General features: G+C 57.4%; 1 protein-coding gene across 1 annotated transcript in view; it reads right to left on the reverse strand.

Annotated features, from left to right (window-relative positions):
* Positions 1 to 26085, reverse strand: part of LOC118691923 (uncharacterized) — a 211154-nt gene that overhangs the window by 19274 nt on the left and 165795 nt on the right. The window contains exon 5 of the mRNA XM_036391396.2: positions 2737 to 2795. Coding sequence (XP_036247289.2) covers positions 2737 to 2795 — 59 coding nt within the window. The remainder of the gene's footprint in view (positions 1 to 2736; positions 2796 to 26085) is intronic.

Genomic DNA, 26085 nt, shown 5'->3' on the forward strand with positions numbered 1-26085 from the left:
GACAAGGGACAGGATTGTTTCTTCCCCAGCTCCCATGGAGACAGCAAGGCAGAAACCCCAACACGGGTTTGAGCTTGTTTCTGGCTTAGGGTCAGTGCCAGGCTCCCCCCAAACCCCTGGCCTAAGCTGCTGTGTCTTTATTATTTATGTGTCTTTATTTAATTTGGGTCAAATAGAGTTAAGAGCACATCCCTTTTTTTTGATTTTCAGCTGAAGGTCGAGCTGTGCTCCCCTAGCACCAGGCAGAGCCCTGCACTTCAGAGAGCTCGTGGTGCTACAGAGCTTCACCTGTCAGCAGGAGACACATTTGTACAGGGTTTAACAGCAGAGAGAGAGAACAGCAGAGCCAGGCTCAGGCAGCTGCTCTTGCCCCCTCTTTAATGCCTGTGCTACCAAGCAGTGCCTGGGGAATTCACACACCAGGCATCAAAACTCTGGGAAGAGCACGGGAACAGCACAGTGGGGAGTGGGCTGCTTTCCAGGATCTGCCTGTTTGATCACCAGGGAGATGTCAGGGCTGGGCACTGAACATATGAGAGCACTTTCTGTTTCCATCTTTAACAGTGTCACACAGGTTTGGATTAAAAACATCCCCCTTCATTTAACCTAAAACAGGATGAAAGAAACGGGGAAAAAATCTGCAAGAGCAGTTTTGTTGCAAATGTGGACACAGGCAAGTGGGGAAAATGAGCAGGAATTAAAATGCACTGAGTTTTTCCAGTTATTTCAACAGCAGCCTGTGCTTCAGCAAAATCTCTTTCCAAAGTTAGGGTTCAGCCCATGCTCTGGGACCCCCCTGCCACAACACGGGGCTCAGAGCAGCCTGGTCCAGAGGAAAGTGTCCCTACCCATGGCAGGGGGTGGAAAAGGACGAGCTTGAAGGTCCCTTCCAACCCAAATCATTCTGTGATTGAACAGCAGCTGTTCAGGGGCTGTCCTGGACACCCAGGTCACAGATCCCCAGCAGTGACATCGTGGCTCATGCACCAGAACTGACATGTCCCACTCCTTCAGCTCCCCACACACCCTCTGAGGCTGCCTTTCCTCTTGCCCTCTCTCTTCCCACACCACAGCTTGTGAAGAGACCCAGGCAGGGGCTGGGAGCTGGGCTGAGTGTCACTGTCCCATGACCTGAGGGAAGTCCCTGTCACTGAGCTGAGGGGGTCTGGGCTGCATCAGCTCTGCCCTGAAGAGCCCAGCATGGTGCTGGAAGAGGAGCAGCAGAGCCTGCTCTGATGGGGCTCATTTACTGCCTCCTCACAGCAGAACAATTACAGCAGCTGTGGTGCACTTCTGCATTAGCAGGGCTTTGTTAATTGTCATTTCAACTGGAGCGGAAATGCTAAGGAAGATTTTCCTTGATTAAAATGTTGTCAGTGATAGGGAGCTCAACAGACCCCTGAGAAAACCATTCCAGCTATAGCTTTGCATTAAAGTCCAAGGCCAGCTTCTACTATGAACACTTAATCTAATTACATCAAACCCTCACTCCATTTCAGCTTTATCAGCTGGAATAGCAAAGTTTAATCACTTCAACAAGTTGGCTCTAGCAATCTCTTAATATTCTGATAAGATAAATTATTGAGCCAGACCCAGGGAAAGAGTCAGGCACAAGCAGCTGCTGCAGATGTTTAACTGCAAGCTCTGACACCAAAATCCATCCAGCACCCACTACTCCCATGTCACCATTTGAAACTCCACAGGAGCTGTCCAAGTGGCCAAGGAATGGCAAAACACAGAGATACAGTGCCTGAGCCAGCCAGATGAGCAAGGACATCACCCACATTTACTCCTGATTATTCAGAGAGTATAACCCTCAGCTATGTCCCAAAAGATATAACCCTTTCACATATAAATTATCCTGGAGCCAGTCTCCTCAAACACAGTAACCTCTGGTTGGGTATTCACAGAGAAAGGTGCAATTCAGTTAAAGCTCTCTCTTTCAAGGGAGTTCACCCTCTGAAGGGGATCCCTGTTCATGAACCAGGAGAAAAGATGGGAGAGGCAAAGAACAACATTTTGTTGTCAGTGGTCTCTCACTGTTCACCAAGACAAGCCAAACATTGGTGGGTCAGAGGCAAGAGAGCCCCAGTCAGGAGCAGGGCACTCACCCAGGAGGTCTCTGCTCTGCTGCTGGGGCCTCTCTGCTGACCCCACACACACAGAGAGGTGCTGGAATCTCCCTCACTGGGGATATCCCAGAAGTGTCTGGACACAATCCTGTGCTGAGAGCCCTGGGATGAGCCTGCTGAGCAGGGAGGTGGGAGCAGGTGAAGCTCTGATGCTCCTGACCCATCCTGTGGCTCTGTGGCACCTCAGCAGCACAGAGCTCAAGGCTCCATGGCTCGTACAGGAGTGATTTCCAGTGGCCTCCATGAAGGGAGAGGCATTAAGATTTTTGACTCAGGAAGGAATTTACATGCTCAGAATCTGCTTTAGTAAAGAGCCCTTTCTCTGTGAAACCCATTGTCCAGCCCTCCAGCCATCTCCCAACTTCACCTGGAGCTCCTTCCAGTTTCTGAGGAGCAGACACCAAACCCAGACACACCACTGCCAACAGCAGCTGTCACAGCCCCAACAAACACAGCTGACACAGGAGCAGCCCTATTTCTGACTCCATCAATGACAGGGACAGCCTCTCTCAGAGCTGCCACTCATGGACTGCCCAGCATTGAAAGTGGCACACCAAGAAAAGAAATCTTCATCCCACAGAAAAATGAAGAAAGAGCCACTTACCCACTTGTTCCAGGTCTCTGGGTCTGAGAGAAGCGCCAGTCTGTGTTAGGCTGAGCTTGCTGCAAAGAAAAAGAAGAGTTTTAATACCTCCATTCTTGCCTTTGAAAATGAAAGTGAACTGATCCTGGATTATTTCAGTCTGGAATATCAGCATATTCTGTCCAAGTGAAGCAAATCAATTAGAACAAAGAGAAAGCTCCCCCTCCCCTTTTTCTTGAGTATTTCTGAAGCAGCATGAATACCAAAAAGCATGACAAAAACTGTTCAGAGAATAATCTTCCAAAGCAGCTCAGGAAACCAGGCTGTGAAAGAAATGAAGCATGAAATAAACTGATAAGGGCATGAATTCAGCAGGAGCAGTGGTACCACAGTAATGAGCTTGGAGGAGGAAGGGGGTGTGAGGGGGTGGCAGAGTTAATTGATACTGAGAAAGATGCTCTTAATACTCTAAGGTGAAATGGTAACAGACCCTCCTAATCTCTCCTTCTTCTGTCCTTAAAAAGGCCTGCCTGAGATCTTGTTTTTATGCATGGTATTTGAATGACTTTTCCTAGCTGTTGTGGCCTTGGAGCACTACAATATTTTTCTGTCCACAGAAAAAAGAATAAACTTCCGACAGCAAGAGGAAAAAGCATTATTTGTTTAGGAGACACAATAACCTTCAGACACAGCAGCACACTTTGTAACCTCATTAATAAGCCCCCATATCACTCTCTGCCCGTGTTATTTTACAACCAGACAATGACCGTTTTGTAAATAAGGAAGGACATGGAGCAAGCTTGTATATTCCTGTTTGAATCATGCCTTTGTGGAAAGCACTAAATAGCACAACTGTTTCTGTCGGGAAAACACACACACTTCCGAAAATCATGATCATCTTAATGAACTCCAGAGTGATGACACACTACCTGGAAAGGACAATGCTTCCCTCAGCTATTTCAGGAAGGAGCAGTTCAGAGTCCATACATAGTGGAACATCAGTTTTATAGGATTATTCTGCTTGTACATGCAATTACTAAGGAAAAGTGAAGACGAGTAGAGCTGACCTAGATTTTTATTTAGGAGATGTGCTCTCACTAATTTCTCTGCAGCTTTGATGATACTCATGAAAGAAGATATTAGAATAAATTACTCCCCTAAAATAGATGCCCCACTGGTCCCCATGCTGCATGCAAATGAAGCTGTTGAAAGACTTGCCCTCCAGTTTTCAGATACGCATTTCTGCACACACTGGCACACAATACTGCACTAGATAAGCCCTTCCCAATATTTTGAGTAGCCCTTCCATATTTTGAATTCCTGTTGTAATTACCATTTTCAAATTTAGGGCAGGCAATTGTGACACAAAATTACTTTACTTTTTATATCCCAAAGTTATAAAAGCTCCAGCTAAACACAGTCACCTACATCTATATTTAGGCATCTGAGTACAAACAGCTCAAGTTTTCAAAGCTTGCTGCTCCTCAGCCTCTGCAAGCCAAGGGCACATAAGGTCACCAGGATCTTTGTGAATAATGTCACTCCTGACATTTCAGTATTTTAGTGCTGAATACCAAATTCAGCTCCTCACTCAACATGACCAAGCTGGAAAATGATCCCTGGCTGAGGCACAGTCAGTAATTAATAACACTTGGGGTTTGAGAAATGAGAAATTTCCACAAGGCACTCTCTAAAACTGAGCAAAAGAAATACAGGCAGACTTTCCTTTCAGATAACCGCCTCCGCACCACAGCTCATGTGCCATATAGGAAAAATGGGTTAAACAGAACCAAGAAGTTAAACCCCCAGAAAACCTGTTCCTGACCACGCTAAGAATCACTTCAAATAGAAACAACTACGAGCAGGGCTAAGGGGAAACTCTCCCCTGCTACAAACACAGAGTCTTTGATTCTATAACGCTGCTCAGCCCCTTCCCCCACCTCCACCAAGCCGAGCCAAAATTTTCACCTGCCCCCTCCCAGGAGATGACAGTGACACGTGTTCCCTGAGGCCACCATCTCAGGAGGAAGGACGGACCGAGAAGAGCCGAGTGGCCTGGATATGACAAACTGTTGCACTGAGCAGAGAGGACAGTAAGGAACAGCCATCTCTTACCCCGTCGCAGGGACTCGCTAAGGTGCTGGTCACCTGCTCATAGGCAGCCACGGTCTCCGCAGTGCTAGAATGGCTGAAGGGCTTTACAAAGAGGAAATCGCTCTGCTCGGACATGGGTGAGAAACAAGAGGTGTAATTCTGTGCCTGGGAGGTCAAGCCCGCTCCTCCCACGTCCAGGTACTTGATGAAGCCATCTGGCTTCATCTGCCCTCGGAAATGGGAGGCGGGCTTGCGGCCAGTCCCTCGGCAGCAACCCGCAAAGGTCCAGCTGGCACTGCCAGCTTTGAGACACCGGGCAGCCACCAGCCCGAACATCACACAGGACACGAGGGAGATGGACACCAAGGAGATGATGAGGTAAAGAGTTAGGTTGGTATCCTCGGAAGAAGGCTGGGGGAGGTCCAAGGACTTGGAGAAGTCCTGCACACTGTTTTCCTCTGGAGAAATGACTATTACCACGGAGGCTGAGAGGGACGGCGTGCCATTGTCCCTCACTTCAACCACCAGCCTGTGGGAATCTTCTGACTCCCTGAGAGCCTGTGCAACCCTTATCTCTCCAGAGCGGCGTTCCACTTGGAAAGGCAAAGCCTCAGCAGACTCCTGCAGCTGGTAGGACAGCCAGGCATTATGGCCACTGTCAGCATCAACTGCTACAATTTTAGTTACCAGATAGCCGGGCTCTGCCAAGGCGGGGATGGCTTGGTGGAAGGCAGAGCCCTTGGGGACAGACGGGTAGACAATGTTGGGAGCATTGTCATTCTCATCCAGGACAAACACATGGACCACAGCAGTGCTACTCAGAGCAGGAGACCCAGCATCCTTCACCTCCACAGGCACCTGGAACACCTTGTCCTGCTCGTAATCCAGAGCTCGCACGGTGTAGATGGTGCCATTGTCCTGATCGATTCGGAAGTAGGTTGAGATAGGTGCATCCTGCATCCCATTGTCCAGGATGGAGTAAGACAGCTTGGCATTGCTACCCTCATCAGGATCTGATGCTGACACTGAAAAGACAGAAGTTCCAGGGAGGGAGTTTTCCTGAACGTGAGCTGTATCAAAAGGGCTGGAGAAATTCGGTGCGTTATCATTCACGTCAGCAATGCGGAGATAAAAGGTTTTTTGTGTGGCCCTCTGGGGGGACCCTGAATCCACAGCCCTCACTGTGATGTTGTATCCACTGGCCTTCTCCCGATCAAGGGGACCACTGGTGACCAGCGAGAAATGCTCTTTAAAAGATGACACCAGTTTAAACGGGAGCTCTTTTGCTATCTGCAGACGGACCTGCCCGTTGTCACCCGAATCGCTGTCCTTCACACCAATGAGGGCGATCACTGTGCCTGGGGCTGCATCCTCCTGCACTGGGCTGGAGACAGAGGTCAGCACGATCTCTGGGCTGTTATCGTTGATATCAATTAATTCCACTCGCAGGTGACAGTGGCCTTCCATGGCTGGGGATCCCTTGTCCCTGGCTCGAACCGCAATCTCGTAAGCACTGGATTCCTCATAATCCAGAGGGGCTTTGGTTCTGATCTCCCCTGTACGGGCATCCAAGGAGAACAGTTTGGTGAATTTACCAGGTGCATTATTGCTGGTTTTAAAAGAATATTCCACATCCCCGTTGGGACCTTCATCCAGGTCGGTGACATTCAGCTTAGTGACCAGAGTGCCCACAGGCACATTCTCCTCCAGAAGTACCTTGGATATGGGTGGGTCACAGACAGGAGGGTTGTCATTTGCATCCAAAACATGGATGGTAACCCTGGCAGTGCCAGATTTCACAGGATTCCCTCCATCCAGGGCTGTCAGTGTTAGATGATGAACAGGCACTTTCTCTCTATCCAGTGCTTTTTCAAGTACGATCTCGGGCATTTTAACACCATCTCCTCTCACGTTGATGCTCAGGGCAAAATGCTTGCTGGGGCTGAGCTCATAGGTGGAGATGGAGTTGGAGCCCATATCTGGGTCTTCTGCTACTTCCAAGGGCAGCCGAGTCCCAGGGTTGGCTACCTCAGTGATCTCCAGCACCACCTCTGGCTTGGGGAACTGGGGCGCGTTGTCGTTCACATCGAGGACATCCACCTCAACACGGTGGAGCTGGAGGGGATTCTCCATGACGAGTTGGAGGTGCAGAGAGCACGTGGGGCTCTGCCCACACAGTGCCTCCCGGTCCAGCCTGCTGTCCAGGAGGAGCACACCTGCCGCCAGGTCCACCTGGAAGTGCCGCTGCCCACCCTCGCTCACCAGGCGCAAGTTGCGGGTGGCCAGGCTCCGCACCTCCACCCCCAAGTCCTTGGCCAGGTCGCCCACAGAGAAGCCCGGCTCGCGATCCTCGGGCACGGAGTAGTGGAGCTGGGCGCAGCTGGGAGCCGGCAGGCAGGAGAGGGCTGCGAGCAGCAGCGGGAGCTGCCATGGCAAACTCTGTCCCTCGAGCATCCCGGGCCGGCTGTGCGAACGGAGCAGCGCGGAGAGGAGCGGCGGCGGCTCCGCGCAGCCTCCCCCTCCTCCCCGCCCCCGCAGCCGGCCCCGGCAGCCGGAACCCCTGCGCCCGGAGGGGGTCCGAGCCGCTTGTGCAGGGAGGAAGCCGCCGCCGGAGCCGCCGGAGCCGGACAGGGAGGGATGGAGGAGGCGGGGGAGGGGGCGAGCGCAGCCCGGCCGGCTGAACGGCTTCTCGACACGCAAAGACACACAAAGTCGGCGAGCGGAGGGGATGGACCGAGTGACAGTTTTACGTCTCTCCACAGCCCCCTCCTCCTCCGCCTCCTCCTTTTTCTCTCCCTCCTCCTCCCCTTCTCCATCTCACCGCCTTCCCCAAAATACGCACGGCGTAGCCCTCCCCTTCCCCCGCTGCCGCCACTCCGCCCCCGCAGCGCCGGGAGGGCGCCGGGGACTCCCGGCAGCGGGGGGGAACCCGCTCCGCCCCGCCCGGCTGCTGGCACCGGGCATCGGCGGACACCCCCTCCCCAAAGCCGGCCGGGCTCGGTGCCGAGCCCCGCCAACACCAGGCTTGTGTTCAGGCTGGAGACCACACCCCCGAGCTCACCTCGCTGCACAGGGTGGGATCCGCGGAGGGTTTCACAAACATGAACTCGCTGATATCCGAGACCGGCGAAAAGCAGGAGCGGTAACGAGGGGCGGGGGGTGCCGTAGCTGTCACCGGCACGCCCATCACAGTGTCCCCTTTCTTAGGCTCATAGTGCAAGTGCCCAAAGATGTGGCTGGGAGGAGGCTGAAGCGTGTTCACGCTCTCCACGCAGCCGCCCTGGCTGGCAGGTGCAGAGCCCCGCCGGAGGCACCGAGTGCCCAGCGCTGCCAGTGCCACCAGCGAGACGGTGGAGATGAGCACCAGGGACACAATGAGATAAAGCGTAATACTGGGCAAGCCCCCACCATCAGCAGCCTGAGCCTCGGAGCCCTGCAGGGCCTCCGGACCCTTCTCCTCCACCAGCACCACCAGTGTGACAGCTGTGGAGAGCGGGGGCTCCCCGGCATCCCGCACCACCACCAACAGTTCGTGCTCAGAGGCGTCCGTCTCCTGCAGAGCCCGCATGATCCGGACCTCCCCGGAACGCAGGGCCACGCTGAAAAGCCCCAGGTCTGTGGCTTCCACGAGGTGGTAGGACAGCCAAGCATTGCGTCCCGAGTCCGCATCTATTGCCACCACCTTGGTGATGAGGGCAGGAGGGACGATGGAGGGGGAAATTCGGAGCTGAGTAGCAGAGTCCTCCCCAGCCCTGGGGAAATGCACCCGTGGGGCATTGTCGTTCTGGTCCACTACAAAAACATGAACCAGTGTTCTGTTCCTCAGGGCCGGGGAGCCACCATCAGAGACCTCCACGTGGAACTGGAGATAGGTGGTTTGCTCATAGTCAAAAGGGAATTTGGCGGTGACCTGCCCATTCGTGGGATGTATCGAGAGGTAGCGAGTAGGATCCAGGCCTGGATCTGTCCCACCAGCTCGCAGGATGGAGTAGGACAGGCGGGAATTCTGCTCCGAGTCGGGGTCGGCAGCAGAGACTGTAACCAGCACGCTGCCCACTGGATTGTTCTCTGCCACCAGCACTTCATAGGACGCTTGCTCAAACTGGGGAGCGTTGTCATTGACATCTATCAGGGTGATTGGCAAGATGGTGTGGCGGGAGAGGGGCGGATTGCCCAGGTCCGAGGCAGAGACGGTGACGTTGTAGTAGGCAACATGCTCCCGGTCCAGACGGGTGCTGGTGAGCAGCGAGTACTGGTGCTCGTAGTCCTTGCGCAGCTGGAAGGGAAGATCTGGAGACACGTGACACAGGACCTTGCCCTGCTCGCCAGAGTCCCTGTCTCTGACGTGTATCACGGCCACCACTGTGCCCGGCAGAGCATCCTCGCTCAGGGTGCTTGAGAAGGAGGTGAGAATGACCTCAGGGGCGTTGTCATTGACATCAGTGATTTCCACCACCACGCTGCAGTGCTCCTCCATCGTGGGCGAGCCCATGTCCTTGGCCTCCACTTCGATCTCATACACTGTCGCCTCCTCAAAGTCCAGGTTGCCCTGGACACGAATCTCCCCAGTTTGCTCATCGATGGCAAAGATCTGGCGTAAGGCAGCTGAGTTGTGGCTACTGAGGGAGTAGCGGATGTCTCCGTTGGGTCCTTCGTCCACATCCGTGGCATTTAACTTCACCACGAGGGTGCCCAGCGGCGAGTTCTCCACCAAGCGTGCTCCATATGATGGTCTGTCAAAGACCGGGTGGTTGTCATTGGCATCCAGGACCTGAATAGTGATGCGTATCTTGCTGGACTGTGGGGGAGAGCCCCCATCTTCAGCAGTCAGGACCAGGTAGTGGAAAGCTCTGAATTCCCGGTCCAGGGCCCGCTCCAGCACCAGCTCAGGGAACTTCCCACCATCAGTGCGGGCCTTCACGTTGAGGTTGAAGTTGTCATTGGCACTCAGGTGATAGGTCTGCAAGGTGTTGGTGCCCACATCGGGGTCCTGGGCTGGCTGGATGGGGAAGCGGGCACCCAGAGACGCCAGCTCGTAGATGCGCAAGGACACCTCATCGCTGGGGAACTCCGGGGGGTTGTCATTGATGTCCAGGATCTCCACCTCGATACGGTAAAACTCCACCGGGTTCTCGATGGCAAGTTTCAAGTGGAGGAAGCAGCGTGGGTTCTGCCCGCAGAGCTGCTCCCTGTCTATCCTCTCGCTGACCATAATAACACCGGTGTTCACATTGACAGAGAAGTACTGGGAATCCGAATCCGACAGTACCTGCAGATTAGCTGCCGCCAGTTTAGCCACATCGGTGCCCAGGTCCTTGGCGATATTGCCCACAAAGGCACCCCGTGTGAGCTCCTCCGGGATGCTGTATCGGATCTGAGCAGATGAGCTGTGCAAGAACAAACAGAAGGAGAATACACGCGGCAGCCCCAGGGACCGGCGCGCCTGCCCTGCCCTCGGCATCCTTGCCGGGTGGCCGGCCGGGGAGCGATGCCCTCGGCGCCGGGGGCCGCGCTCAGCGCTCGCCGCTCCCATTCATTGTTTGGGGCGGACGCGGCTCGACGGGGCGGGGGGAGCGCGGCCGCGCAGCCGCCCCGCCATTGGCTGCGGGCGCGGCGGCGCCGCTCCAATCGCCGCGCTCCTTCCCCAGGACAGCAACACCGGCGCCAATCACGGCCCGCGCGCCGCCGCCGCGCGCCGCGAACCGGCGCGGCCGCTCCGCGCCCCCCGCGGGGACCGCGCCGTCGGAGCGCCCGGCAGCGCCGGACCCGCCCCGGCATCGCCGCTCACCTGGCCGCGGTCCCGCAGCGTGCCGGTGGCGGGCAGGAAAGCCCCGCTTGCCCTCGGCAGGGTGGCGGGGGTTGGGCAGGGCCGCAGGAAGGTGAAGTCGCTCCGCTCGGAGCCGGGGGAGAAGCAGGTGCTGTAGCACTGCGACGGGGAGTCGGTGGGTCGCAGCGTGACCTCCATGTACTTAAGGGTGCCGTCGGAGCTGAGCTGGAGTTTGGGACTGGAGTGCTTGCAGAAGTCCCGGGAGGGCGACTCGCTGAGCCAGCAGCAGCAGTAGGGTGAGACGGCGGCACGGCCCCTGCGCCGGAGGCACCGGGCGGCCAGGAGGGTGACGGTGGCCAGTGCCACCGTGCTAATGGCTGCCAGAGCGATGATCAGGTAGAAGGTCAGGTCCGGCTTTTCCTTGGCACCAGCCAGGAAATCCTGAGGCTTGAAGCTCTCCTCCAGGGCTGCCTCCTCCAGGGCCACAGTGATGGTGGCAGTGGTGGAGAGCGGAGGGTCACCGTTGTCCGTCACCAGGACAAGGAGCTGCTGCACTGCCATGTCGCTGTCCTGGAAGGCACGCGCGGTCCGCACCTCCCCCGTGTACAGCGACACGTGGAACAAGGAGGGGTCGGTGGACTGTGGCAACAGTCGGTAGGAGAGCCAGGCATTGTGCCCAGCATCTGCATCCACTGCTGTCACCTTGGCCACCAGGTAGCCCGGTGGGGCAGACAGTGGGACCCTCTGGGGTGCCGGCACATCGCTGTCACTGGCAGGGTACAGGATGGTGGGGGGATGGTCGTTCTGGTCCAGCACAAAGATGTAGACGGTAACATTGGCATAGAGAGGGGGGGACCCCGAGTCCCTCACGACCACAGACACTGGCAGAACCTGCAGCAGCTCGAAGTCAAAGGTGCGCTGAGCATAGAGATTACCATTGTCAGGGTTGATGTGGACAAAGGAAGAGATGGGGGCATCCTGCACTTGGCCACTCTCTATGGAGTAAACAAGCCGGGAATTATCCCCGTCGTCAGGATCTGAGGCAGAGACGGTGCACAGCAGGAAGCCAGGCGGGTTGTTCTCCTGGAGAAAGGCATCGTAGGAGGGCTGCGAGAAGCGTGGGGGGTTGTCATTTACATCAGATATATTGAGGAGCAGCGTGAGTGTGGTGGTGAGGGCAGGAGAGCCACCATCCTGGGCGATCAGCTCCACTGCGTACTGTGAGGTAGATTCCCGGTCCAGGCTCTTCTGGGTGACCAGGGAGAAGTGGTTCTGAAGGGACCTGATGGCAAAAGGCACATCGGGGGAGATCTCCAAACTCACATCCCCGTTGGCCCCCGAGTCTCGGTCTCGTACATTGAAGAGCCCCACGACAGTCTCTGGTGGGGTGTCTTCTGGCACCGGATTCAACAAGGAAGTGAGCAGCACCTCCGGGGGGTTGTCATTGGCATCCTCCACTTGTACCTGCAGCACACAATTGCCCTCCATCTCCGGGACCCCTCCATCATGGGCTCGCACATAGATCTCATAGAAACGGGATTCCTCAAAGTCCAGGGCCCCGCTCACCCGGACCTCACCGGAGCGGGGATCCAGGGTAAAGAGCCTCCGCACCGAGTCGGAGGTGTGAACCCCGAAGGAGTACTGTGTCTCCCCATTGGGACCCTCATCAGGGTCAGAAGCATTGACCCGGAGGAGCACAGCCCCCACAGGTGTGTTCTCCGGGACCTTCACCTTGTATGTGGTGTGGTCAAAGGTGGGAGCGTTGTCATTGACATCCAGGACCTGGACCGTTATCTGCGCCGTGCCCGAGCGCGCTGGGCTTCCCCCATCCACAGCCGTCAGCACCAGCTGCACCTCGGGCTGCTCCTCCCGGTCCAGAGCACGCTCCAGCACCAGCTCCGGGAAGAGTTTGCCATCCGGCTGCTGCTTGACGTCCAGGGAGAAGTGGGAGTTGGGGCTCAGCCGGTAGGAGCTCACAGCATTGGTGCCCACGTCGGGGTCCTGCGCGCTCTCCAGGGGGAAGCGCGCGGCCACCGTGGCAGACTCGGCGATGCGCAGGGTGCGGTGAGCGGTGGGGAAGCTCGGGGAGTTGTCATTCAGATCCAGGATCTCCACTTCCAGGCGGAAGAGCTGCAGGGGGTTCTCTGTCACCACCTGCACCGACAGCACGCAGCTGGCAGCTGCTCCGCACAGCCGCTCGCGGTCCAGCCGCTGGCTCACCACCAGCGCGCCGCTGTCCAGGCGCACGGCGAAGTAGCGCAAGCTCTCCTCTGAGCCCAGGCGCAGCCTGCGACCCGGCAGCTCCTCCACCTTCAAGCCCAGGTCCCGGGCCACGTTCCCCACCACGGTTCCCAACTCTGACTCCTCAACCACCGAGTAGTGGATCTGCCCGGAGCCCCAGCCCCAGCCGCAGAGCAAAAACAAACTCAGTACTTGCCATTTCCAGGCGGGTCGCTGGAGGCTGGCACTCTCCATGTCCGTGCGCATCCGGCCCGGGACACGGCAGGCACTGAGGAACTGCGAATAAATCCCTGGGTCTCTCTTGCACGGCTTAGAAAACAGCTCCGGGGCTCCGGCAGGCTGCGGCTCCAACTGTCAGCCTCCAAGCAGAGGGGGTGGGCTGGGGGAGGGGAACTGAATCACAGCCCCAGCGCGGAGGTGGGAGGGGGGGTGGGGGAGAAGCAGATTTTCCCCCCCTCGCTTCAGATCAGCGCCCAATTGGCCGAGAGCTCCATCCCCTCTCGGCCAGCAGTGGCTCCGGAGGTGCGGGAAGCAGGGGCCTGAGCCGGCAACAGCGGGGCTGCCACCCCCGGCCTCCCCTCTGCCAGCCTGACTCACTTGCTCCGACAGCTCGCTCTGCGTTCACAGGGAAACTGCACGTCCTGGCAGCCTGGAAGCAAGGTACAAGCCCTCCCTGTGTGCTCCCCCTCCACAATGGTGGCTTCACATCATGCCCACAGACAAAGGGCAGCTGTCATGAACGCAGGCCAAAGGACTTTTCATGCCCGATGAAAAGGTGCTTGTTAGAGCCCCGAGGTGCCAAGGGCTCTTCTCTCACCCCTCTTCTCCCCCTCAGCTACTGCTTTGGCTGCTGCCTGCACCCCATGATTGCCTCTCTGAGTGAGGCATCGCTGCCACCAGTACCACCACCGGCCAGGAGACCTTGCACTGGGAGCGGGACACCCACCCCTGCCAGCCCACCGTGCGAGTGGCTGGCTGAAGGTGCAAAAGCAAAGGCAGGTGAGCCATTCAAAGCCAAAATACAATTGCTCCAAATGCATATCTGACTGCAAACCACTTCCTCACCCTGGGGCAAGGAAGGGGTCAGTCTTCACAGTACCCAAATCACTGCCAACACACAGAGCCAGACAATAAGGCCACTAGATCACCACAGGATCACACCACCAGGTCAGGATCTCAGACTGGGAAGGAAGCCCAAGCCTCCCACCTGGCACTGATACTCTGTGGCAGGTGACAGCTTTGCAGCCAGTCTCCTGAGGGCAGAAGCAGGGGTCATAGCCTCCCCAGGGGGGAGCGCAGTAATTTCCTGCTCTTCTTGTCACAGACGATATTGGCAAGCCGCATACTTTTAGCTCCATTCACATCCCTGCAGAAGCCTTGTGCAGAGTCACAGAATAGCCTGGGTTGGGAGGGACCTTACAAATCATCTCATTCTGACCTCCTGCCGTGGGCAGGGACATTTTCCCCTAGACCAGGGTGCTCAGAGTTCAATCCGGCCCAGCCCTGAACGCCTCCAGGGATGCGGTAGCCACAGCTTCTCTGGGCAGCCTGTAACAGTGCCTCACCACCCTCACAGGGAGGAATTTTTATACCTGTTATCTAATCTAAACCTTCTGTCAGTTTAAAACCATTCCCTCTTATCCTGTCACTGCATGCTTTTGTAAGAAGTCCCTGTCCGTCTTCCATCCTTGGTGCACTGAAGGCCACCCTGCCCCTCCCCTGGGTGCACACAGACCCTGGGGGCTGCAGTGCTGTGGCAGACAGGGGACCCAGCACCTGCCTGGGATCCTGCCTGTCCCCACCACCTGGGCACCAGAGGGACCTGGGGAACAGCTGGGAGAGGCTGAAGGCTGCCGTGCCCGGCACAGGGGACAGCGACAGGGACAGCGACAGGGAGAGCATCCTTCTGCCGACAGCAGGGACCGTGAAGGTGCTGCAGTCCAGGGTCCTCCCTCCCGTCTGCAGCACCTCCCTGCCTATTCTGAGCCGTGAGGCGGGACCGCCCTGCTGCCAGTCAGGGAGAGACACCGGGAGGAACCTTAGGAATGGTGAGAACACTGCCCAGGTCCCACCTACCGCCGGCTCCGGAGGAGGGGGGGAAGGCGTCCTTAAAGAGACAATGCAGAAAAACACCGGACAAGGGATTCCCCAGCACACAGAGACCAATTCCTTCTGGTACACATTCATTCCCCCAGGGCGGTGCCACCAGCAGGAAGCTGTCACGGTAACCTTGGCTCTGGAATATGCCCTGTCCCCATCCCAGGCTGAGCCCCAGACTGTACAGCTGGGTGACAGAGCTTTCCATGGCAACACAGGGTCTGCACCCCTGGGAATGGGTTTGGTGCTGCTGCAGTGCCTCAGCAGAAGCCCCTGCAAAGCCCACATAGCCTGGGAGAAACCCCTCAGTGTCCTGAGATGGCTCAGCCAGCCAGGATCTGGAGCAAGGGCTTTACACAGGGATCATGCGGCTGTTTGGGCCTGTCAAAGCTTGGGATGGGGACAGTGGGACAAGGCAGGAAGGGTATGGGGTGTCTGGGATGGAGAAGGAGATTCCACAGGGTCAGAGCTCACTCTGTGGAAAGGCACCAAGCCAGACAACCCAGGGATCACTGGAGATCCTGCAGGTAGGATCCCTCATGGTAGAACACACCACCTGCTAGAGACAGGGCCAGCACCCTTCCCCCTGCATCCCTTTTGGGGGCTGCCTGTGCCCTGCAGAGCAAGGAGGTGTAAAGCCTTTGCAGGCTTGACACAGTCTGTTGTCACCACAAAGACTGAAAATCCAGGGCCCAGAGCCAGCCCAGCTGATTTCTCACTGCCAGTGCCCTTCCAGTGCAGTACTGGGGGGTAGGAGGGAGTCATGGCTGGGGCTTGCTGCCCTCCTTCCACCCCCAATCTCAAATCATTTATTGCCCTCACCCCCAAAGGCATCTTGTCAGGACATTTAGGTGGAGGGGACATCCTTGTCCCCAGCCATAGCACAGCCCACACAATGCAGAGGAACACTTGCTCCTGCAGCTGCTGCAGCCATTCTCACCTGCCACAAATCAGAAGTGCTGAGTCTGAGCAGTGACGCAAGCAGAGGAAAAAAATAAAAAGGCATAAAATAATTCTGAGAGGTTTCTGCCTCCGTCTGTGATTTGGCCACAGTGAGCAGGCAGCACACGCAGCCTCACCCCCATGAACAGCTTCCGCTGCACCTCACTTCCTTCTGCTCTGAGGAACCAGTCACTCCTACCCACTGCCTCCCAGGAAGGACAAATTACCAGCACCAACGACCTTGGAAATCCACCAGATCCACACTCCCCCTCCACTGGATCCACTACCTGGCCTCACCTCTGAAGATTGAAGCATTCCTGTAATTGAAAGCTTTCAAATTAAGCAGCACAATTCTCAACGGGGGAGAAGCACAGAAGCTGCTGCCATGCGCAAATTCCTTCCAGCCTGCAGTCAGGACACCAGACATCACCCAGAGACAGCATATTAAGAATTATGCAGAGCTCGTAATAGGGCATTTGAACAACATCTCAGTGGAGGACTCAGCACCCTGCTCAGAGCCAAAGTCCAGCTCAGCAGAACCCTGCAAGCAACGGGGGGCAGTCTGCAATCCCACCCCCTCCCCCAGAGTGAACATCAGCACAGAACTTCCATGGAAATAAAACCGGAACCATTCAGGAGACAAACATGAGGAACGGCACAGATGGAAGGACTGCTCTATGACCACAGTCAGAGGAGCCAGCATCACCCTTCGGCTCTGCATGCTGCTCTGTGAGAGGCAACACGCCCATCCCCAGCTCCCAGCCCCACCCGCGCCCCAGCTCTCCAGCCCCCACCAAGTCACGACACACAGAGATTCAAATATTCCCCCGCAGTTCAAGTGCTCCCCTTGGCTCTCCTTTTGCAAAGGGAAGGAAACACCATTAACAGCAAACTTTGTGCCAAGGATTAACCAGCAGTTTCAAGCTGACCTCAGCCTCCACTGCTTACTCATGCAGGGTGCACCCAAAACTGCCTCCAAAAGACGTATGATTGCCAACATGAGGAAACTGACTCACTTGATCCTGCTCATCACAGTGCAAAAGTCATCAGCCCTCAGGATGGCTCATTTGACTCCAAAGAACACCTGCTCAGCTGTAGCTGAACTCTTTAGGGGCGCGGCACAACTGGATGTCCCTCCCAACCCCAACACACAACCACAAGCATATGGCACAAAGGAACCGTGGCTCTGCCCAGCGCTGGGACACGCCAAGGAAGGAGCTACGTTACCTCAGCAGGTGTGGGGAGCCGGCTGGCAGTGCCCACAATCTGGTGGTACAGCCCTGGCTCACCATTCCTTATGGTGCCCTGGCGGCTCCCCAAGGGGCTGGAAGTGAAGGGCTTTTTACACAGGAGATCACTCTGGCGAGAGTCTGTGGTGAGATAGACCTGGTGGTAGAAGCTGGGTGGCGTGAAGCCACCCCTCACAGCATCAATGTGGTTGAAGGGCCCTGGTGTCCTGTACGTGGTGCTCCTAGAGCTATTGTACAGCTCCCTTGACTGCCTCCACTTGTAGCACTTGAAGATGCCCACGGACAGCATAGTGATGAAGAAGGCTGCTGACACCAAAATCACAGCCAGGATGAGATAGAAAGTCACATGTCTCCTGGGATCACTGGCAGGTGCCACATCAGTGAGGTCAGTGAGCACCTCCTTGACCGTCTCGGCCACAGAGATGGAGATGGTGGCACTGGTGGACAGCACAGGCTCCCCATGGTCTTTCAGCAGGATGACTAAGGTGTGCTCAGGAGGATCATCCTCACGGAGCTGGCGGGCCGTGAAGATCTCCCCGTTGTGCAGCCCAACCGAGAAGAGGCTGGGGTCAGTGGCCTGCAGCAGGGTATAGGAGATCCAGGCATTGTACCCTGCATCCGCATCCACCGCCACCACCTTGGTGACCATGTGGCCAGCAGGAGTGCCTGGTGCCACCACATCAGTGTAGGTGGCGGTGGTGTTGGGTTGAGGGTACAGCACCGTTGGGGCATTGTCATTGAGGTCAGTGACAAACACACTGACTGAGACATTAGTGGCCAGAGGCGGAAAGCCACCGTCCTGGACCTGCACCATCATGTTGAACTCCACCTGGACCTCATGGTCCAGGGAGGTGAGCAGGTAGAGGGTGCCATTATCCCGGTTGATGGAGAAGAGATGGCCAAAAGTGGTGTCACCCAAAAGGGTATAGGAGAGGTGGGCATTGCGCCCGAGGTCCGGATCCGTGGCGCTCACGTTAAGGATGGGGATGCCAGGCATGTTGTTCTCAGGAACATAGACATCGTAGGAGTCCTGGGACGACCTGGGAGCATTGTCATTGACATCTGACACCTGCACCAGGATGTGTTTTACTGCAGACAAGGGTGGTGAGCCTGAATCCTTGGCTGTGATAGTGATGTTATACTCTGCTGCCTTTTCCCGATCCAGAGCTCCTTCTGTTTTCAATGTGTAGTAATTTTTAAGGGAGGAGCTGAGCATGAATGGGATCCCAGGGGAAATAAAACAGTTCACCAGGCCATTGTCATGGGAGTCCAAGTCTGTTACACTCAGCAGAGCTACGACCGTCCCTGGGGCTGCATCTTCAGGCACAGGGCTGTAGACAGAAGTCACTGTCACCTCTGGAGCATTGTCATTCACATCCACGACTTCCACCAGCACTTTGCAATGAGCCACACCAGGAACGGCTCCCTTGTCTTTAGCCTGTAAGTAAATCTCGTACAACTTTGTTTCCTCATAGTCCAGCTGTCCCTTGACCCTCAACTCCCCTGTGGCTGAGTCCAGAGCAAAGAGTTCTCGTACCTTGGCGGGGGTGTGGCTGCTGAAGGAGTAGATGATGTCTCCATTGGCCCCATCATCCAGGTCGTACGCACTGATCCTGGCGACCAGGGTACCGCTGGGCGTGTTCTCCCTCACACTCGCCTTATAGGTGGACTGGTTGAAGACCGGGGCATTATCGTTGGCATCTACAACGTCAATGTGGATCTGCACGTGGGCCGAGCGTGGCGGGCTGCCTCCATCCAGCGCAGTCAAGACCAAATTCAGCTCCCTTTGCTCCTCCCTGTCCAGCTCCTTCTCTAACACCAGTTCCGCATACTTGCTGCCATCCACCCTCGTCTGCACGTCGAGCGCAAAGTTCGGGTTGGCGCTGAGCTGGTAGGTCTGCAAAGAGTTAATTCCCACATCGGGATCTTGCGCGCTCTCTAGCGGGAAGCGCGCTCCGGCAGCCACCGACTCACTGATTTCCAGCCTCGCCTGGCTGCTGGGAAAAACCGGGTCGTTGTCATTGATGTCCTGGATCTCTACGGTGCCGCTGTACAGCTCGAGCGGATTTTCCACCACGATCTCAAAGCTGAGGGAGCAGGGAGAGAGCGCGCCGCAAAGCTCCTCCCGATCTATCCTCTCGTTCACCAGCAGCGCTCCGCTCGTCAGATCCACCCCGAAGTACTTCTTGTTGCCGCCAGACACCACCCGCAATCGGCGCCCCGGCAGCCGCCCGAGGTCCAGCGCCAGGTCGGCTACCACGTTCCCCACCGCGGAGCCTCTCCGCGCCTCCTCGGGGATCGCATAGCGAATCGCGGCGGAAACCCAGTCGGAAGCGCCGAACAAAAGCAAGAGGCTCAGTACCTGCCCCGTCGTCACCCCGCGGCTCCTCACAGCAACGCCGTTCATCGCACAGGACGGCCGCGCTCTCCGCCTCGCCCCCCGCCCCGGCTAGAAACTCTCAGCTCGCCGCCTCATGCCGCTGCCCAGCGGCCCCGGGAAGCGGCGGCGGGGAGCCGGGCATTGCTCGGCGGGCTCGGCGGTGACTCACTCGCAGAGTCTCTCTGAGACCGTCTGCGCCTCATCCCGGCTCGGAGCGGGGCCGGGCCGCCAGTTCCCCCCCGCTCCATCATTGGCCGACAGCGGCACACAGAGTCCCGGCCAATAACTGCACAGAGCGCGGCGCGCCCGAGCCGCCCCGAGCGCCGCCGGAGCGAGCGCGGCGACCCCGGCCCCGGGACAGGAGCGGGCAGGAGCTGAAGGGAGGGCACAGCCCTGCGAGAAACCCCCTACGGAAACAGCCAGGCGGGGGCAGCGCTGGCAGAGGCAGGATAGATGGGGCACGGGGACTGCGTGTGTGGGCAAGAAGCTGTACAAGTCGGCAGAGTGACGCCAAAAAGGGCGATACGGACACGTGAGGTGTTTGGGGTGTGTGCGTCCCGGGGACACCTCGCTGGAATGAGGCATTAGGAGTAAGAAAGGGAGGTGGAGAGGGCGGGAGGATGAGTGAGGAGGGCTCTCCCGGGTACGCAGGGTGCCAGGGAGAGCCAGCACGGGCACGACGCGCCAGCTCCCAGTTTTTCTCAGGACCTTCCCACCCAAATGCCGGTCCTCCCACCCAAATGCCTGGCCAGCCCCTTCCAGGGAGGAAGCCCCTTTCGAGGCGTCGGGACGTCGCTGCTCAGTATGCCACCAAAGCGGCGTGGCCGGCAAAGCGACAGTGATTTCGTGCTGCCGTGTTTATGAGCAGCTCCTCCGGCCGCAGCACCGAGCCTCGCCGCAGGGCGGCTCCCGCCGCTGGATTTTCAGGAGCATCACCCCTCCTGCGGGATCCTCACTGCCACCACTATCCCAGCAGGCGTCTTCCCCGACAAACCGCAGAAATCTCGGTTTAATATGCCCTCCTACTCTCGCAATCTCCCAGGTTGCTCCCCGGTATTTTTTGCACCAGCCAGACTCAGGGCAATCACGCTGTGTGACCTGCGGTGCGGGTTCACCGGGCTGGGAGCGGGTCCCGTTCCCGCGCAGCAGCAGCAGCCTGGCAGCTCACAGCGCCGGCAGTGCCTGGTCAAAAACCTGCCTTAGGGCTGTTGTTACTGTCATCAACAACTCGTGCTACGTGGGCTTTTCCGACTTTTCTCAATTTTTACGCACACATAAGGATAAAATAACCGGAATTCCGGCATTCGTCATCTGTCACCCGCAGAACCGCTCGGCTCTCACGGGGTAATGAAAACGGACGAGGATGCTTGATAAGGGAGCGTCAGGCACCCTGTGAAAACCCAGCTGTGACACAGCGCCCAAGTGTCATCCCACAAACGACACTGATAAGGAAGGCAAAAACCGGACTGGAAACCAGCCCCCGCGTTCATTTGCTTATGGAGGCTCCCAAAGCCTTGCAGAAGTGGCTCGGAAACTTGCGGCGGTTTATTTGTTACCCCGCTAATTGTGGGGGCTGAGCTCGTAGGGGCTGCAAGCCACCCGCGCCAGCGCTGACAGCGACATTCGACAGAGCGAGAGGGATCTCGGCTCTGCCTGCGTGTCCTCGCCCCGCACAATCCTAAAAGCTGCCGTGAGCACAGGGGATCCACCCAGAGACGCAGCAGTTCGGCGCTTACATGAAGAGTTGGCAGTATCGAAAGGTCGGCACAATCTGTCCTATCTACATGCTCAGCTATTTCCGTTTCTCCTGATTAATCGTTGTCAAAAGATAAACTTTATCAGTGTTATTTATCATTCTTATCATCTGTCCATAGAATGTGATAAAAGTTCACATAGCATTCACATGTGATAGGGTTTCACACAAATAAAATCCAATGTGAATCATCTAACGTTCCCAAAGCACTTCTTTTCTCATAGAAAACCAAATCCCAATTGTCTTTGTTTCTTACATATAATCTAAAACCAAGAAAATCCACAACTCTCTTTCACCCAAATCTTGAAATAGTCTTCAGCAACTTTTTTCTCTGAAATAAACTCTGAATCTTCTTCCCAACCACTCTAAGTTCTGAATCATTTTTCCAATCACTGCCCATTTTAGGTTTTTCCTACACGCGATTTCTCAGCGTGGGGACCACATTCTGGAGCAATTTCCCTCCCTATGTATGAGTGCACACACCACCCGTACCAGAGAACCTTCTCCGTTTAATCCAGCAGCAGTGGGATGGCCAAGCAGTGAAGAGATGAGTAGAAAAGAGATTTTAGGAAAGGCATGAAAGACAGAACATTTCCATCTACTGTATTTCAATTAATCTGCAGACATTACATCTCCTCCACCTTGATGGGAAGCCTGAATATTGCAGACGACGCTTCAGAGCATCTGAAAGCGCCATTTTGAAAGAGAGGAGTGAAAAAGTACAACAGCAAAGGGGGAAGACGCCTTCCCCTTGCCCTGCACCAGGAATTCCTCCGGGGACTGGTTCAGGCCAAATCCCTCCCTGAACCGCTGGGCATTTTCCTTGACTCCACTCCAGGGAAGCCTATGGCAGCGGGCAACAAAAAGCTCCTTCTGCTCGATGCCAGTCTTGGAGCTACACTGAAGCACCAGCTCCGACTCTACAGATGGAGGGGAAAAGGTCAGTTACGGGTGTACACAACACGTTCTGTTAAAGGGGTTCAGAGCGCTAAAGAACCGACCTTGACAGAAAAGGAGAGAATTCCAGCGTAGCTGCCCCACTGGGTAAACACTCCGGGATAGATCACACATCGTTATCACATGAAAGAGCCCAAATGTGGCTGAGATAATTAGTGGTCACTAGACCCAGGCGAAAGGGTTGTCTCAGCTTCAGTCTCCACTACACTTTTGTTCCCGCTCCACCCCGAGTCCACCTCACCACTCCAGTTCGGTGAAACTCGCAGCTGTCTGTGCTTCTCCAGGACAGACAGAAATACCTCAGAGAAAATGAGCAATTTGCGGATAAGACTTGGCAGGTCAAAAGGATGAGTCAAGATCTCAAGTACACCCCCCCTCACTCACACCCCCAGGTCCCTGAGCTAGTGAGCAGGGTCCCGGCACGTTCAGATCTGTCGGGTCCCCACTGATCACCCACAGCAGAACAGAGGGAAAAAAGATTCACAAAAACTCATTGAGAGGGAGCGTAGGACAGAAGCTCACCTGTGCCGAGCTCCCAGGGCTAGGAGGGTCCTTCCCAGAAAGAGTGCCTGAGCCGGGACCAGCGGACAGGAGATCAGCAGACAAGGCTGCCGCCCCTGGTCTCAGGAACGTGAAGTCCTTCTGCCCCGACTCGGAGGCTAAACACACCTCGTAGGAATAGGGCAAGGGCAGCGTGCTGCTGCAGTAGTTGTACGGTGCTTTTGAGCCCAAGGTGGAATACAGTTCCCTATCAGAAGTTATAAAAATGGGAGGGCTCCTCGACTGTCGACATTTAAAGAAAAAAACAAAAATGACCGTGGAAAAGAATAATAAGGACACGACGGAGAGCGACACAACAAGAATGAGGTTCAGATCAGACGTCAGGAGAGATACAGAGTCTCTATCGCTCAGCTCCGGCAGCGCCTCCTGCAAGCTCTCGGCCAGCACCACGTGCAGCGTGGCCGTGGCCGACAGCGCCGGCTGCCCGTGGTCCTTCACCACGGCCACCAGCCGCTGCTTGGCCGCGTCCCGCTCGCCCACGGCGCGCGCCGTGCGCACCTCGCCGCTGTGCAGCCCCACGCGGAACAGCGCCGGCTCCGACGCCTGCACCAGCTCGTAGGACAGCCACGCGTTGCGCCCCGCGTCCGCGTCCACCGCCACCACCTTGGCCACCAGGTAGCCGGCCTCGGCCGAGCGCGGAACCACCTCGAAAGGCGCCGCCGCCCCTCCCGGACCCTCTCCCGCCGCCGCCGCCGCCGCGGGCCAGAGCACCCTGGGCGCGTTGTCGTTGCGGTCCAGCACGAAGACGCGCACCGTGGCCGTGGAGCTGCGCGCCGGCGAGCCGCCGTCCTGCGCCCGCACGGCCACCGTGAACTCGCGGCACTGCTCGTAGTCCAAGGAGCGCTGCGCGTACAGCGCGCCGCTCCGCGCCTCCACCGACACCAGCGGCGCCGCGCCCGCCGCGCCCGCGCTGCCGCCCGCCAGCCAGTAGCTCACGCGCCCGTTGGCGCCCGCGTCCGCGTCCCGCGCCTGCACGCGCAGCACCAGCGCGCCCGCCGCGTTGTTCTCCGCCACGTACGCGCTGTACGCCGCCTCCTCGAACACCGGCGCGTTGTCGTTCACGTCCGACACCTCCAGCACCAGCTCCCTGCTGCTCCACAGCGCCGGCCTGCCCCGGTCCCGGGCCACCACCGTCACGCGCTGCTCCGACGCCTGCTCGCGGTCCAGCGCCCCCGATGTCACCACCTTGTACGAGCCGCCCGACGACGCCACGATCGACAGCGGCGCCTCTCCCGACAGCGAGCACGACACCTCACCGTTCTCGCCGGAGTCCGGGTCGTTCACGTTCAGCACGGCCACCACGGTGCCAGCTGGCGAATTTTCGGGCACCGGGCTTGATAGTGACAGAACCGTGATCTCGGGCGCGTTGTCATTCACGTCCTGCACCTCCACCTCTACCTTGCAGTGGGCTACCAAACCGCCACCGTCCCTCGCCTCCACCAGCAACATATAGCCTCGCGTGTCCTCAAAATCCAGCCCCTCTTGCAGACTTATCGTCCCGCTCTCTGCATCCACCACAAACTTCTGAAGCACCTTGGCCGGCATTTTCCCGAAGCCGTAGGTGATGCGAGCATTGGTGCCGGCATCGGCGTCTGAGGCTGTCACGTTCAGCACCGTCGATCCCGGGGGCGTGTCCTCGCGCAGGCTGACGCGGTACCGGTCCTGCGCGAACACGGGTGGGTTGTCATTGGCGTCGGTGACGTTTATCCACAGCTGGGCGGTGCCAGTCCGGGGCGGGTCTCCGCCATCCAGCGCAGTCAGCAGCAGACGCAGGCTCGGCTCGCTCTCTCGATCCAGTGCACGGCGCAGCACCAGCTCCGCGAGCTTGCTGCCGTCCTGGCTCTCCTTCACCTCCACTGCGAAGAACCCGTTGGCCTCCAGCTCATAGCCCTGCAGCGAGTTACTGCCCACGTCCGCGTCCTCGGCAACACCCACAGCAAATCTGGCACCAGGCGGTGTAGACTCAATGATTTCGTAGTGGATATTTTCCTTAAGAAAGCGCGGCGCGTTGTCGTTCACGTCCTGGATATCCACCTCCACATGGAAAACGTTCAGCGGGTTGTGCACCAGCACCTCGAAGCTGACGGAGCAGGTCGCCGACTCGCCGCACATCTCCTCCCGGTCCAGCCTCTCGTTCACGTACAGGTTCCCGTTCTCCTCATTCACCGTGAAGTATTTCAGCTGCTTCTTGCCGGCAGACGCCACCTGCAGCTTGCGCGCCGGCAGCTCGTCCGCGCTGAGCCCCAGGTCCCGCGCCAGCGGCCCCACGAGCGAGCCTCTGCCCAGCTCCTCGGGGATGGCGTAGCGGAGCCGCTCGGCCGCCGCCCGGCACCACACGCACAGCAGCAGCAGCAGCGCGGCCAGCAGCGCTCGCCCGCCGCCCGGCCCGCGCCTCTGCCGCCTCTGCCTCACCGCCATTCTCTGCCCACTGCGCTCGCCGCGCTCCTGCCGACTGCCGCTGCCCTGCCTCCCTTCCAGCCGCTCTCGCCGCCCAAAACAGACACCGCTCAAACACACCCAGCTCGCCGCGCCGCCTCTCGCCGCCTCTCGCTGCTGCTGCTGCTGGCGGTGCCGCTGCCGCTGTGGCCGGCGCCGGCCGAGCGAGCAGCCTGCGGGGGCAGGACGCTGCGGCGGCGGCGGCTCCAGCGCCGCTCGGCGCCGGCCAACAGCGACACCCGGAGGCGCCGCCGCGACACTGCAGCCGCCGCATGCCCGCGCTCAACGGGGCCTCGGCCCGGGCCGCACCGTTCGCTGCTCACCTGCATCAGCTACCCAAAAACGCGAGTCGAAGTTCAGTTTGGAGAATTTTTTAATACCCGTGGAAAGGGGAATCGAGGAGCTCTGTTCGGAAGCAAAACTGCAGAGCCTGGCTGGGGAACGTGTAGAGGCGGAGTGGAGGATCACGCAGACTTCGTACAAGGGGGCACAGGTGAGTACAGGTAAGTACAAGCGGGTGCACTGTGCATCAAATGCCTCGCAGATTCCTATCCCTTCTGTTACTGCTGTGGGCTCTCTTTACCCAGCTCTTTTATTTCATTTCTACCATCTCTGTGAAGCAACGTCAACAAAATACTTGGGAAGAGAAGCCCTTGTATAAAAGAAGCGCCAGGAGCGACATCTTCTTTCTGGAGATTCTTGTTTATATTCCTTTTATTTTATATCCCTCTCACAGTAACTGTGACTGGGAGGAAATGGCAAGTCTTATTCTCTCTTACAGCATTATCCTTACATGTTTTACAAATCATGGAGATTACCACAACTTCTTGTCCTAGAACTGGGAAGAATGACCTGTTAAAGCACTTCTTCAAAAAGCTTTTTTCAGTGAACG

This window comes from Molothrus ater, chromosome 15 (assembly GCF_012460135.2).
Source record: "Molothrus ater isolate BHLD 08-10-18 breed brown headed cowbird chromosome 15, BPBGC_Mater_1.1, whole genome shotgun sequence".
Classification (NCBI taxonomy): Eukaryota; Metazoa; Chordata; class Aves; order Passeriformes; family Icteridae; genus Molothrus; species Molothrus ater.